Source organism: Colletotrichum fructicola (assembly GCF_000319635.2).
Source record: "Colletotrichum fructicola Nara gc5 chromosome Unknown KSG_Nara_v1_contig10, whole genome shotgun sequence".
In the NCBI taxonomy this organism is placed as follows: domain Eukaryota; kingdom Fungi; phylum Ascomycota; class Sordariomycetes; order Glomerellales; family Glomerellaceae; genus Colletotrichum; species Colletotrichum fructicola.
In genome coordinates, this window is record NW_027094060.1 from 1,457,322 (window position 1) to 1,471,945 (window position 14,624).

The following is a 14,624-nucleotide window of genomic DNA, read 5'->3' on the forward strand; positions in this document are numbered from 1 at the left end:
AAAACAATACCCCTGCCGATAGCCTTGAACGTCGGATACCGATACTGATAGCGGGCGAACTTCAATGTAAGATAGGGCGTAAGGCGTGCTGCCCCGGAATGGTGGCACGACGTTGCCGAAAGATGTTTTGCACAAGTGAAAGAGGGAGGGCGGTGCCAAAAGTCAATCGGCCGCTTCATGCATTGACTCGACGCGGTGACCTAAAGACACAACGGCCCCACCAAAGCGCTCTTCATGATTGGATGAATCCTCAATGTGTCAAGTGCGCCTTACACTAGAACCGCGTCGATTGGCTCCATCGACCAACCTTGTTAGTCAGTAGAACTTCAAGTCCGAAGCCGGCCGTAACCAAGAACGTTGCATGGCACTACCTTGAGGCCCGATATCAATGATGGCTCGATCGATGCCTGGTAATTGTTTTGATTTGTTACTATGAAGGAGCAGGAATGTTTCAGAGTGTTACTCGACTTATCGCCTTAGGGAATCATGACTCTCAATTATTAACTCTTTGTCCGTTGAAACAATCAAATGGTCGTAATACGGGCTTATCGTACTCAGAATTCATGCCTCAACCAGCACATCTTAGCCACAGAAGAGTTTTTAATGATTATCTCAACAAGTGAGCATCAAGAACTAATGATGATCTGAACAAGCGGACATTAAGAAAAAATCGACAAATTTAATGTGTCTCATGTGTCATGTAATCCCCGGTTTTCTGCAAGAACACACCTCGTCAGTTGTCGGGCGCGCCTGACAGGGTGAGGGTCCTTCCTAATCCGGCAGCGCCATCACAAAATTCGAGGTGAACATGGCGAAAGCTGTAAATGAGGACGAAGCCCGAAGGATGAAAACCGGGAGCTATTGAGACATCTATTCCGCTGCATTGTGCCATATCCAACATCTGTCATTCTTTTTGTGACCGGTGATCTAAAGAGCTTTCTTTTGAATCTTTACGTCATGGAGACACCAGGTTCCCTTCATCGCACCCCTGCAACCATGACCACGACATTAGAGGCCGATTGCGAAAATCAGCATCATAATGAAGCCGTCCAAAAATCATCGACAGAAGAATTAGAGCTTTCCCGCTGGGTATGCGTTGTTGGTTCATCGCTTTTTCTCGCTTCATCCTTCGGTAAGTAAATATTTCACCAACTTATCACGATGCTCAAGTACTCATTATTGAATCTACTAGGCTTCTCACAGTCTATCGGAACTCTTCAGTCTTACCTGCAGCTCAATCAGTTACAAAACTATTCTGCAAGAGATATAGGCTGGATCACTGGGCTCGACACTGCTCTCGCTTTGCTGTTTGGTCTTCAAGTCGGACCTCTGATGGACCTCTACGGGCCCAAACTCTTGGCCCCAGTCGCGATAGCACTCACAGTGTCCAAGTTCTTCTTCTTGGCTGAATGCAAGGAGTACTGGCAATTCCTGCTCTGTCTAGGCCTTCTCAGTGGAATTGGTTCCGCCGTATCCTCATCGCTGGCAATATCTTCGATTAGCAAGTTATTTTCTCGACGGCGTGGTTTGGCGATGGGTGCAGCCTTGGCGGGCTCATCATTTGGCGGAGTCATATTCCCTCTTATTCTTCGTCGAACTCTGCCAGAAATAGGCTGGGCTTGGAGCTCCCGAATGCTTGGGTTCATTATCCTTGGTTTCATGTGCGTCGGGTCACTGTGCCTTCTGCCATTCACCCGCCTGGCTATCCCTTTGGCAAACCCAGCCGAGAAGAAGTCCGCAGCCATCACCTTTGAAGCGTTCCGATCCGCCCCGTTTTTGTTCATAACCGTTGGACTTTTCTTGTTCGAAATCTCAATCATTGGGATTGGCGTTCTCCTCCCTACGTTCGCGGCTGAGGCCGACTTTCCGTCCAGCTCGGGATTCACCCTCGTTGCCACTCTGAATGGCTGCTCCTGCCTGGGTCGTCTTTTACCCGGCTTTGCGGGAGACCATGTTGGTCATTTCGATGTCATTCTGTTCATGGTAACGCTTACTTCCGTCTTCACTGCGGTTCTGTTTGTTCCTTTCGGCACTAAGTCGGTAGGTGTTCTGTATGCTTTTGCCGGGCTATGGGGATTCGGGTCGGGGTCTTTTCTCTCTATCACACCAGGTCAGAGCCTATCCAGCAGGCCATCTTGTTTCTGAGCTGACCGTGTTCTAGTTTGCGTTGGAAAAACATGCGACCCCAAGGATTATGGAAGATATTATGGTAAGTGTTTCACAATGTTCTCGGCATACTTGCTTTTCTCCACGTTGTCGAGTCACGCTTACATTGGTCTTAAGGGACTTGCACCTTCGTCGTTGCTTTTGGTGCTCTAGGCTCTTTGCCCGCTGGCGGCGCTTTGTTGGAACAGGTGGGACCATTGGTGGCTGCCGCACTTTACCTCGGGACCGTGGTGCTGGGCGGTGCTTGCTTCTACGTCGCGCGCTCACTGTTGATCAAGAAGTGGGTTGTGTTCAGGTCAAACATCTGAATGGAATGCTGGTTTTGTGGTTACGTTTCATTACGTCGTAAAGCTTTTGCTGCTCAACCTGGGTATACCTGCTACAAATCTCTATAGATATTTGAAATCTCAATGATACTCGTAATGGTATCCCTCCGCCAAGTTGCTGGGTCCGGGCCACGCGCAATCTCGAGACTGCGGCTTGCCATGTCCATATTCGACGAGCGACTATTGCCTGCTTCCACGTCCGATCGATCACCGTGCGACGTACTACCCTCCCCCGCCACTTGCTCCGCGCCTACTGCCAGTCTCTCTTGACTGTCCTTCCCGACCACCGTAACCTCGGTACGAGTACCTCGAGTTACGTTTGTTATGTTCGTAATATTCGTAATATGCGTGAAACCCATTTGCGTTAAACTGTACGGGTCCGGCTTCTTTTGATTCGACATCCCGCTGCTCAACTCATTCCCCTCGGACCCTTGGCTAGACTTTGGCGTCCATCGGATTCTCGTCTGTTGCCAAAATCTCTTCTTGAAGATTGGGACGACCATTGGTGCTTGACCAACAAAGATGGCCACGAAGTCTTCTCGGATTGACCACATAGCGCCAGGCCCGAATTGTCCGGTAGGCTGTTGAGAGAGCATGGTTAGATCCTGATGGATGGAACAGAAACCTGGGTGGGACTTACGTGAAATATCAGAATTACGCGGATGATGGCAGCAGTCATGACGAAAACTCCGAGACTGAACAAGAAATATACGCCGAGTCTACGCCATATCGAAGCACGAACGAGACTGATTACCTGCAAGATACATCAGCACTGACATAACCCAGCACTAACTTCGTTGCCCTTACTGGTATAGGAATGAGGATAATACACATGTCGGTCGTCAGGTTGAAAGCTAGGATGCTGTAGAAGTAGACCTTATTCTGCGGGACGCAATTTTCTGGGCGCTTGGTTAGCCATAATTGTTTGTCTAAATTCAACCTGACATACCTCCAGGGTCTGGTCGTATTTGCCACATCAGAGTTATTGGTCGGCAGGTCAAGAAGATGATGAGTACCATCGCGATCGCAGTCGCTCCAACCAGGCCCATGACGGGGAAGATGAACTTCTCTACCCACTGCCCTTCGACTAGTCGTCGGTAGAAGAACAACACTGTAGCAGAAATGTCAGTTGGTACTCGTAGCGGAACATGAAGTGAACATCGTGTCTCGTACTGTTAAATTTCAGGGTCCAAACGATCGTCGCATAGCAACACATCCCTACCACGAAATTCTTCGACCCATATTCCCATAGGTAACTAGAGATTGCAAAACATCAGCGTCTGCGGTTCTCTTCAAATGAACACAATCCAAGGTTCTGGTACACGTACAATTCGGATTCCGGCATCATCTCTCGCTGCTCCGGTGTCAAGAGTGAAGTATGTTTTCCTTGGGCGACCAACACGAACATAGTCGCCATAGTCGATACCGTCGTGTACACGGCCTAGAATTCGACAAGTCAGTTCCCAGTCGTATTGGCCGTCACGAAATGTTCCTACCCAGGCAAAGAGGACGAGATAGTCGTCCGGCCGGAACCCCGAGACTCCAACCATTTTCGTGCGACAGAAAACCCTCAGCGCAATCATCGTAGTCGCAATCGCGTAGAGCGACCAGATTTCGGCGATGCTTGGATTTATCTCCATGACGGATCGACGTTGCGAGCACGCTGCTCTGTTTTAGTCATCGAAGAGTTGTCATCGAATTCACGTTCGTGATGTTAGTTAGCTAGGCAACCTGGAACGCCGCCAGATTGAATGGTCGGGAGCATGCTCTTTGAATATGCGGAGGCATCATAATTTGAAACGTTATTTGCTGCCCTGCCGGCCGAATGCTTGTCGGATTTTGAGGCGAGGGTGCAGCAGTAAACTTCGCGGGCTGTGACACCGCCCGAGGTCCACGTACCCGGCTGCTTCACTTAAGCAGAAATTCTGCGAGTCGTGTTTGATCCGCAACGACGGTAACAATGACTTGGCCAGCGGTAACTGCCGCAGTTCCTTTCACATCGCGTGGCAACTTGGCCTGATGATTGATCATGCCGATTACGACCTGGGCTTCTTTATCGCGGCTCGTTATAGTGTGTTCCAAACTGCGAGATGGCTGTATTCACAAGGCCTTTATTTTAGGAAACGCATGGTTTCGTGATAAAGCGATGAAACGGGCAGTTGACTGCCCGATCGAGTGTATTGTAAGTGTACCAGCGACTTGCACGGTGATCGGCGAAATCACCCCAAGATCATCGAGTTCCAGAAGCTTGGTTCATAATATCCTTCATCCCATGGCTCACGCAACGACTAGAACAAGTGATAGCTCGGCAGGGTAGCGGCCGAGCTCACCATCAACTCCGGCAAACACACCTGTCACCACCACCACGGACCACGTGTGAGAAGGTTGAAAGTTCCCTATTCGTTGGCACATGGTTCAAATCCTGCCTGCTTTAACCCCAGTCGCTGGTTCGGCGAGTTCAGCCACTTTTCTAACCTTATGCATACTCAAATTTGTCCCATCTGCCATAGAGCTAGGAAAGTGAACGAAGCGAATCCGACCAGCTTAGAGCTACTCCATTCGCGCATTTGAGGAAGTTTCCTGTGAAAGATGCGAACCTTAACTCTCCCAAGACTGTGAAGATACCGCAAGTCACCATACTCGAGTCATTGCTGTGCAGAGACTGTTACACTGCGTGCGCACATATTGACGTTCATCCAAAAGCGATTTGCACCAAATGAGACCTATACGACGTTCGCACATGTCTTTGATGGTCCTCCCCAGAAGTAAACTCCGCCTCCAGGGAGTATCAGACTCTTCTGAACTCTAATCGTTCAAATTCTATCCCCAGACGGGGGAAGTTTCGTTGGGGTTCCTTGTGCAACGTCTACATCTCAGTGAAGCAGCCGATAATAATCGGGCCAATCCGGCGGATGGCTCGCGTCCGTCCACGCCGAAAGGACCAAGCTTTGAAGCCTGAACTCTGTTTTCGCTAGACCAGGCTGGACCCTGATCCGAATCCTGGGGATGGGGTGATCAAGAGGACGGACTACGGGGAAGCCCCTCATTCCGCCGAACCTCAACTCCGAGCGTTTTTACGACCAAAGCGCACAAATCATTGACGTGAAAGAAACGTGGAACTTGCGTATGACCCTTCTAGAACTTAGAGATCGTACTGCGCAAGGAACTGCGACCAAACCACCATCTTGGAAAATAAAAATTACATATTGCCATAATTCCTTGTTCGTGGTATTCTTGCCCGATATTGATTGAACAATCAGGAAAGGGATAAAATTACGGGTGTTGCGAGTTCAATACATTCGAACTGAAATTTGTAGGCCAGATTCTTCCAGCAATGTGTCTAGCCTAAATGCAAGTATGCCTATGAACTTCCAGTCCACGAGGTCGATCATTTGACGATGCACACATTTCGCTTGGGCGAAGTACCAAGTGATGGTGTCAATGAGTGAGCCCATTATTGACTCTCTAACTCGCGGGAACACATGGCAACCCGATAACCGCTCAGGCTTGCAAGATAAACTCCCAGATGAAAGCTTGCGTACTGTGGAACACACTCCGAGATCTTCCCGAGACAGGTATGTTGGGCCGTTTGCCAGCCTAGCCCTGCCACTTCGTGCGGCTTTCCATGCTACCACATTCGATATGCTTAAGGCTGGTAAATGCATCTTATCTGCGGCAGAAATTTCGGACTGTTGACCAAATATCTCAATCACGACTGAAACATTGACATGGCATGGTCTTCCTTCTTCTCCTGACAGGTCCCATCCATTCTTCAAAATGGCTCTCGGGAAGTTGTTTGAGAAATTGGACCAACGATAATCCTAGAAAACCTGGACTTCATTGCTTGTTCTAGAACTGATCAGTGAACCGTTGAAAAATATCAATAACTTTAAGCCGCTGGCCCTTTAGAAGTATTGTAGTCGCCGAAAAGATGGACCGAGTCGAACCATTGGATATAGTGTCAAATTGACGTCCACACCAGCGAGATTGCTTCTGTCTTCCCTGAAGACGCCTCTATGGTCCACCAAGAGCCCAGGGACGACAACATAGTCAGCATATTTGGTCCTTGAAGCTGAGCGTTAGCTACAAGAATCCGAGCCTAATTGAACGGCAACATCCATGTTTCTTCAGTATTTTGCTCATATCCAAGACCAAGATTTCCATTCTGAAGAGACCAGCGGCCAAGATAATCTTCGCGGTGAGCAAGTTCGCAGAAGACTAAACTTTATCATCTCGTAATCTATCACCCGAAGCTATTCACAGCCAAAAGATTGAGCAAAAGCAAGACTCTTCCATTTTTGAAATGGAAAAGACGCATTTCTGAGGCATTGCCTATTCCTTTGCGACGAATAAGACTTCACATGAGGGTTGCAGCTAGCATAACGTCAGTGCATTTGCTGGCGCTGCGTACTTAAAGGATCATTGGGTGTTGAAATGGGCAAACTTGGATGCGCACAATCTGACAGTATTGGTGTCGCCATAGCCTTGTCACTTGTGCCAACTTCTATCGAGTCTGGAATGATAATCAAACACCCGAGTTATTAGAAAGGAAGATTCTGAAGCGGCCAAGGCCAACTTTTGCCTACATTTCATGAACACTTATTTCAGAAACTGTCATTCAAGGCGGGAGATTGTTTGGATCGGCGGTTGCAAATCCCAACCATACGGGCGCACTGGGCCTTTTTTGATGATTTTGCTCACGGCAGTAACTGCTAAGGCAGACTTATTCATTACTTCTGCGTCTTTGGTTGGATATGTATCCAAACATAATAATCCAACTATCCGGGCCACGCATGTCGCAGAAAACTGGACAACGGCAGCACAGGCTCTCACAAACGTAATTCTGGGCTGCTGTCTGCATTCATAGATAATGAAAAGAATGATCAGAGACGGCAGCAGTATGAGTTGCATAAGAACCTCCACTATCATATCCTGTAATTACGCCTCTTGAGTGCTCTTGATGTAAGGCAGGTCATGTTCGGCAGAGCTCGCATTGTTAGCGCCGACTGAAGCACTCAACAAAGAGCCTAAGCAAAGTCGTGGTGCGTTGGAGCTAGTAAAAGACACAACGGTTACATGAGGCAGGGAATAGAGTTTTAGTGTCATGTTGCTGACTGTGCCCCCCAGAAGCTAGACAGGTGAGGGCGGCCTGCAGAGGAGCATTGGACGAAAACTTACGACGACTCAGCACCAATCTCTAGAGAGCTTTCGGTTACAAAAGGGTAACAAGGCCTAAGGCGCGTTTGCATGTGCAAAGATAATGAACTACCGTCCACCAAAACTCTCGGCAATATCTTACTGGCTTGGGCTGTGCAGGCCGAAGGTCCGCAGCGTGCTGCCACCGTGTTTGCGTCTTAACAAACATCTGTTAGACTTCAGGAATGAAACACGACCAATCTTTTCGTCCGTTTACTCATCCATTTAATGCACCGTCTGTAGTCAATATGGTTTGATTTGATAGTGATTGATCAATCGTATCGCTCAAATTGCTCCAAGCTTTCTGTTAGATCGGCCGTTACTTCCTCCGGCCAACACATTGAGGGGAGAATATCAAGTGATATCATACCTACATCCAATTCTGGAAATACGGTCATCATTAATTCCCGTTCGCCGAAAGAGTGAGCTTTGAAGGTTTCAATGCTTGCTTTTCTGTTCTATCGTGGCACATAAAGTCATCTATAAACCCCACTGATGAGTGCACCTTGGTTAGACCATTTTGATCAAGCCTTGCAGAAATCTTTCGTACCAGCAAGGATCTTATATTACAGACGAGATAGTACCATTCCTCCTGATATTTCATCTTCCGCGCGCTATCAAGATTCATCTTTGTCATCATCATGGCTCAGAGCACAACCCACGCAAACGGCTTACAAAACGGAAGCCCCGGAACAGCCCAGGACTTCATTCGCGCTGCAAAGAATGTCACAAAATGCACCTTCAAAGATGAGGAAGAAAGAATGGACACGCTCTCTGCAGCATATGAAGTGATGGGCAAAGTGGAAACTTCATGGGACACCTACGTCCGCATGCTACTGAATCAGGTAGTAACCCCAATCTCCGCGAAGTCCGTCCGATGCTAATCAGACTTGTATTGTAAGCCGGCAACTGTTGGTGTTCTCCTGACTATGAAGGACTTGAGACTTTTCGAGAAGTGGGAAGAGAACGGAAACGTACCCATGACCAGTTTGCAACTTGCAGACATGGTCGGGAATATTGATCCTGCCTTACTTCGTGAGTCTATACATTGCCTACATTTACGCTATTGCAACTAAGACAATTACGCAAGATCGATTTCTGCGCCTTTTAGCTGCAAACCATCTCGTGGAACAAATCCCGGTTGACAGATTTCAACCGAGGGAATTCTGCATGGAACTCAACAAGCCTTTCGGGGCGCTTCTCGACTACTTGTGAGCCATGGAATTGCAGCGAAGCCTTCGTCATTCTGACTTCTACAGCCGCTTCGCTACCCTTCCCATGTACGGTGAAATGCCAAGGATATTGGCTGAGATGGGTTATAGAAACCCTGTTGATGGTACGGATACCTTGTTCCAGAGAGTTAAGAACTACAAAGGAAGTCTGTGGTCCTACTTCAAAGAACATCCTGAATTTGGCGAATCCTTCAACATGGTACAGAAGGTCTCGACAGGCAAAGAGCAGCCGTGGATGGACATGTACCCCCACAAGAAGCTGGTAGACGAGTCGGATCCCAACCTACCTTTATTTGTGGACGTTGGTGGGGGTATTGGCCACGACTTGACGAGGATGTACAACGCATATCCCGAGACAGCTTCGAGACTTTACCTCGCAGATCTTCCCGAGGTTGTTGCGTCGAATATTGTCCCCGAAACTATCAACAAGGTGGACTACAACTTCTTTACTCCTCAGCCTGTGAAGCGTAAGTTGAGCAATTTCAATTTCGTGTCTACCAAGTTGCTGATCTGGCTGGATAGATGCCAAAGCCTACTACCTACATCACATAATTCACGACTGGTCGGACGAGCCTGCACGAAAGATCCTAGAAATGCAGAAGAGCGCTATGAAGCCTGGCTATAGTAGACTTCTTATCCATGACCAGATTCTCGATGATGAGAAAAGCCAGATGTCTACAGCTGCCTTCGACATTGCGATGATGGTCTACCTAGCAGGGCAAGAGCGCACCGAGAAACAGTGGTTGGCTTTGATCGATTCAGTTGGATTGAAGGTGGTCAAATTTTGGAAGAAACCCCCTGACCACTTCAGCGTTATTGAGCTTGAACTGGCCTAAGAGGACTTTTCTGTAGCTTATTCATGTGTTTGAGAGCTTTTGTAGCAGATTTTGCAAACTATCCTTGAAAGATTATTTAATTGGCTTTGATTTCTTTGGATAACGCAACATCAAACTCTTAAGCTGTATTATCACGTGGTCCAAATAGTGCCGACGAAGTCAGTACATGTATCCATTGGCGTCTATTGGTAGTCCTAAACCTTGTAGCTGTTTTTGATGCGCACCAAATATGAATTTGTAAGATGCCATAGTAATCCATGGTTTCTTGAACTGTTGATCTGTTATAAGTGCCAAACTTCCGCTGTGTCATTGACTGAGAACTTGCGAGCGCTTAGCACTGCTCAAGCGGATGTTGTAATTGGACTATCCACAAACGCCATGCATCCTTGCAGCCGACAATGTACTGATATAACTGTACTTACAACCCACAGACGTGTGGGCTTGGACCGCAGAAACTAGAAATGCTTCATCTCCACGACGACCTCTCCCGGGTGTCCCTGCCTTGAGTCGTATATGCTCAACGAATTCGTGCTCCCAAACAACCCGCCATCAGCCTCAGGGCCGCCGATATACCTGTCTCCAAAAGCTACAAAGCCATCATCTCGTCGACAGTATGCCTCAATGACACTTGCAATAGGCTTGTGCGGGAGAGGCACCATGATACCCTGTCCATGATCCTTTCCATCCAAATACATCAACTCCAACTCCTCGTTGCCGCTCCATTCGTACCTCTTCCAATCCTCAATGTCATCGAGGGTCCACCTCACGTCGCCAGAGTAGACATAGCTGGCCACTGACTTCGGTGTCGTAACGCAGTCTTCCCCTCCTAGTATGACTGTGCTGCGCATTCCGGGCTGAATGCCGTTGCCAAAAATCGCGATCTCATTTGAGGATCCGGAGGCATAGTATCCGATCTCCGCGCTGCGGAGACTGGGTGTAAGCATTTCTCTCCACATCAGGGACTCTCTCCAGCAAAGTCTCCGAGCGAGCGTGTAGGCTGTTCCGGCATCCGTGGCGCTCGCCCACCAGATCTCCCATTCATTGCCGTGTCCTGTTCTGCCACGGATAGATGGAGTTGGCTCCCGTCGCGTGAAATTGTAGGCCACATCTGGCAGATGCAGCAACATCGAGACGGGATCTATCAAGATACAGGCGGCGACCCGTGGCGCAAAGTCGGCTCTCTGGAGAAGTTGCGGCATCAGAAGAGTTCCGTAGCTATTGCCAATCAAGACAAAGTCATCCCAAACGCCTCGCTCGCCCTTTCCAGGAGCGGGTTGTGCGGCACGTTGCTGCGCGACGCATTTGGCGATCATTTCCGCCAGCTCAGGGGTGGGCTGCAGCGGGTATGTCGTGACGCGGGTAGCTATAGGCAGCATCTCAACGGCGAGTATCCCAACGTCCTTGGGAATTGTGCGAAGCCAAAACATGTAGGGTATTAGACCAATTCCCAAACCATGGATGAAAACAATGGGACGTTGTGTCTTAGACTTGTGCGGGCGATACCAGTAAGACATGCCGTCGGCAGCGGAACGCTTGAAGGAGATAAGATTGATGAAGCGGAGGGGGAAGACTTTGAAGAATGTTGTGAATGGTTGTTTGTAGTGCCGGTATCCCTGTGTTAGGAGATAGAAGGCCATTAAGTTGTCGAGGAAACCGATGACCTGAGACCATTGGCATTAGCATCAAATTGGCAGGACAGTATGTGGGTTTCCCCCTTTGTAGACCGTGGCAATCACTGCAAACGGGGATTAAGACGCTCACATACCACGTAGTAGAACAAACTGCGATGTCTGATGATCACCGGATCGAATGTAAGCCTCAATGCCTCTGCGTTACCTCTCCCAGGCTTCAACTTGATCCCAAATTTCTCTTCGGCATCATCGATGTATCGCTCACACTCTTCATCAATCTCTTGGGTCTGCCTCTCGGTAGTGCCATCCCTCTCGAAAAGACCCCACAAGAGCCAGTCTTTGAGGTTTTCGCGACGTATGTCTTCGATGTGAGCGTTCAGCATCCATTTCCGCACAAAGTCTTCTCCGTCTGGCACCAAACTCAGGGCCTTGTAGAAGAGCTGTGCCCGTTGCGATCGGCTCATCGGGGGTGGTCTGTAAGGCTTGAAGCTTTGGAGGTACCATTTGTAAGGCAAAAAGAAAAATAGGTAAAAGAGAATCTCGATCGCTCCTATCACCTCAATGACGATGGAGAATGGATGGACTATGGCTGGCACGCCGCCTAGTGCGAAGATCGCGTAGAAGTATGTCAGACATAGAAGCCCCAAGTCCTTCATCAAGACGATGAGGATGCGTATGGCTATGTACTGTGGCCATGTTTTCTGGACGATCATTTTGGAACGGAAGAGATTTTCGAAAGCGAATCAGAGCGCCTCGTATGCGGTTTGTATTTTCTATCGACTTTCGATCGTATCGTCGGTTTACTTAGCGCCGTAGTGTCAGGCTTAACGAGCCGTACGCTGTGATTTTTCTCGCATTTGAAGGTTGCCGCTAAAGCCTGACCGGATCTTTTAGAGGGGAACCGTCGACTCAAAAGGCCATCGAAAATGCGTCACATCCAACACTCTTTGCAAGTTGCTTACTTGTCGCAAATCCGGCCGAAATGCCAGTGACGTGTAACGGAGGCAAAGAATCAGACGCGGCCAGGGAGGAAACTTGAAAGAAAACGACGCTTCCGTATCCGTGTTGAATAAACGGCGGATGAGGGGTCCTTAACTTGCCATCGGGGTGGAGTCTGATCGGCTGTCAGTCTTTGGCATTTTGCATGATGATGCCGGCCACGGTAGTTTCAAAGCCACTGCCGCACAACGGATGAGCTGATGACAGCTTTCGGGACCTCGCCGCGTCGACGACTAGCGTCGTGTCTGCTGTCAGCCTGCCGTTGTCACCGAAGGTTACATTAGCCTTCCTAGGGGGTCTTTGTCCCGGCCGATAGAAACGTAAAACAATTTATAGTTCAAAAGACAAAACAGGCAATCGAAGAGTTGGCCCTAACAACGAACAAGTTCGGCCCAAACCGAGCATGTCGGACCTTGCCGGCATGGATGGCTGTCGGCTGCGATTGTATGGCCAAGTCTGGAGGCTGTCTTGGAAACAAAAGGCTCTGGATTGGATGGGAACGTCCCAACTTTGTCCGTGTCGGTGTCATCGTTCATGTAACATCCAAGTCCGGCCGTGGGTCATCCCTGCGTCTGCGAGGTCTGAGCAACAAGGTGGCTCGGTGAGCGCATGGATCGCAGCCTGTGGGATGAAAGACCGTGTTCGTTCAGCGAGTTCGCATTATGGGACAAATTTCCCCGCCGTCAAAGGGGAGAGAATCCACATGTTGATTCCCTTGGGTATATTGATGACACCGCGGCTGAATCGCAACATGTGGTCTTCGAAGATCCAGCTCTCGCGTCCAGTACGCAAGTGGGCCCAGAGGCTCAACTCGTCGCATCTTCTTTCAGATTGAATGAAACTAGATCTCAACAAAGAGATCGCAAAACCTGTGCCTCGGTTCTTTTTGGTTCAAGACAACTGCAGGCTGCAGTACAACGATCCTGATACCATGCAGCCAGATGTATTGCATGCAAAACATATTCCCCTAATCGGTGATCGGGTGCCGGGCTTACGATAAGCCTAAAGGTTCTTCTGCCATCGCATCCTCTATTGGATCACGACATCTTGATCCGTGGGTTTTAACCTCTTGGTATTCAGTTAGGCTTTGACAGGTCACATCAACATCTTGTATGCAAAGCGAAAGTCTCGATCGCATCCAATTTCAGAAAACTTTGGCAAAGCACTTAATGTCTATTAGTTTTGCTATTCTATCCGCCTGGCTTTTGTTCGCACTGGGTATGTAGGGAGCTTTCCAATTAAGCAATAGGGCAGTTGATGTTGCTGCAGAATAGGTCAGAGCCCGCTCAAGTAATTGGGGAATATTCGTTATAGCACTTACGTAGCGTCGTGGCCAGTGATTCCGAAAGGAGCCTTTCCATCGACGGTGCACTTGGCGAAGACACCGGGGACGAGCTGGCTAGAGGTGGTACCGCAGTCAAGGTGCCAGGTCTTGGTCTTGCCAGGAATGTCCTCGTCGTGGCCGACGCTGATGTACTGGTCGACAATGCCGTCACCGGAGAAGTAGCTGGTTGATTATTAGTCGCCCAGCATATACAAAGTGCTAACAACATGGCCATCACAGGAAGTGAGCATGTTGCTACTGAACCAACTCACCAGCCGTAGATGACCTGGCGGCTCTCGATGGCGGGGGCAGCCTGGGCGCCAGCCACAAGAAGGGCGGCAGCGATGGTAGTGAAGGCACGCATTGTGAAGAGTTGTAGTTAAAAAAAGGTTATAAAAGAGTGACAGTTGTATAAAGAACTCGAATTGTTGTAGCGACGGTTGTGGTTGCAAGTTCATTTAGTCAACGGAGCGATGAACACTAGGCTTCTTATACATAGAATCGGCGCTTATGTTGCTCGTATTTCGAGGATATCTTAGCATTTGAGTTTCCCCCTTACGAGTCCACAGTGGATGCAACGCGACTTTAGCGAAGCTTGCTGTTGTCATGCCGAGATCGACGCTGGGCAACTTCGACCATACAGCTGGAATTGATTCCCGGGGAATCCGAGTGCAAAAATAGCTTGGCAACGGTTCATCCTGTCCCGAAGGCGATTAGTGTTTGATTATGTCCTCACTGCCACCTGCAGTGGGGAAGTTTAGAGAAGTATAATTGAATGGCTAATCTTCATCTGGACGTGACATCCTTGACAAGTCATGCGCAAGCGGCGGCGACGCTTGCAATTGATACATTTGGGCGCAATGAAGGAATTATAGGATCAACAAAACCATATCACCAACAGCTGCATCGATTTA

The 14,624-nt window shown here is 48.9% G+C and overlaps 5 protein-coding genes across 5 annotated transcripts; 2 read left to right on the top strand and 3 right to left on the bottom strand.

Annotated features, from left to right (window-relative positions):
* Window positions 1-996: 996 nt before the first annotated feature.
* MCH4-0 (putative transporter MCH4) lies at window positions 997-2,474 on the top strand (the record flags this gene model as incomplete). Its single annotated transcript, XM_032033439.2, has 4 exons — window positions 997-1,132; window positions 1,193-2,110; window positions 2,162-2,209; window positions 2,284-2,474. 4 exons carry the CDS (start codon window positions 997-999, stop codon window positions 2,472-2,474), a joined length of 1,293 nt encoding a protein of 430 aa, XP_031887288.2.
* Window positions 2,475-2,545: 71 nt separating this feature from the next.
* CGGC5_v015886 (uncharacterized protein) lies at window positions 2,546-4,132 on the bottom strand (the record flags this gene model as incomplete). Its single annotated transcript, XM_032033440.1, has 7 exons — window positions 2,546-3,073; window positions 3,133-3,246; window positions 3,300-3,391; window positions 3,442-3,603; window positions 3,666-3,748; window positions 3,821-3,933; window positions 3,989-4,132. 7 exons carry the CDS (start codon window positions 4,130-4,132, stop codon window positions 2,546-2,548), a joined length of 1,236 nt encoding a protein of 411 aa, XP_031887284.1.
* Window positions 4,133-8,329: 4,197 nt separating this feature from the next.
* Window positions 8,330-9,756, top strand: CGGC5_v015887 (O-methyltransferase; the record flags this gene model as incomplete). The annotated part of the gene is made up of 5 exons (XM_032033441.1): window positions 8,330-8,533; window positions 8,591-8,723; window positions 8,779-8,899; window positions 8,948-9,387; window positions 9,443-9,756. The coding sequence occupies 5 exons, from the start codon at window positions 8,330-8,332 to the stop codon at window positions 9,754-9,756; spliced, it is 1,212 nt and encodes a 403-aa protein (XP_031887285.1).
* Window positions 9,757-10,211: 455 nt separating this feature from the next.
* Window positions 10,212-12,100, bottom strand: CGGC5_v015888 (uncharacterized protein; the record flags this gene model as incomplete). The annotated part of the gene is made up of 2 exons (XM_032033442.1): window positions 10,212-11,417; window positions 11,522-12,100. The coding sequence occupies 2 exons, from the start codon at window positions 12,098-12,100 to the stop codon at window positions 10,212-10,214; spliced, it is 1,785 nt and encodes a 594-aa protein (XP_031887293.1).
* A 1,524-nt stretch (window positions 12,101-13,624) lies between these two features.
* CGGC5_v015889 (uncharacterized protein) lies at window positions 13,625-14,074 on the bottom strand (the record flags this gene model as incomplete). The annotated part of the gene is made up of 3 exons (XM_032033443.1): window positions 13,625-13,649; window positions 13,708-13,893; window positions 13,983-14,074. 3 exons carry the CDS (start codon window positions 14,072-14,074, stop codon window positions 13,625-13,627), a joined length of 303 nt encoding a protein of 100 aa, XP_031887294.1.
* Between the last annotated feature and the right edge of the window lie 550 nt (window positions 14,075-14,624).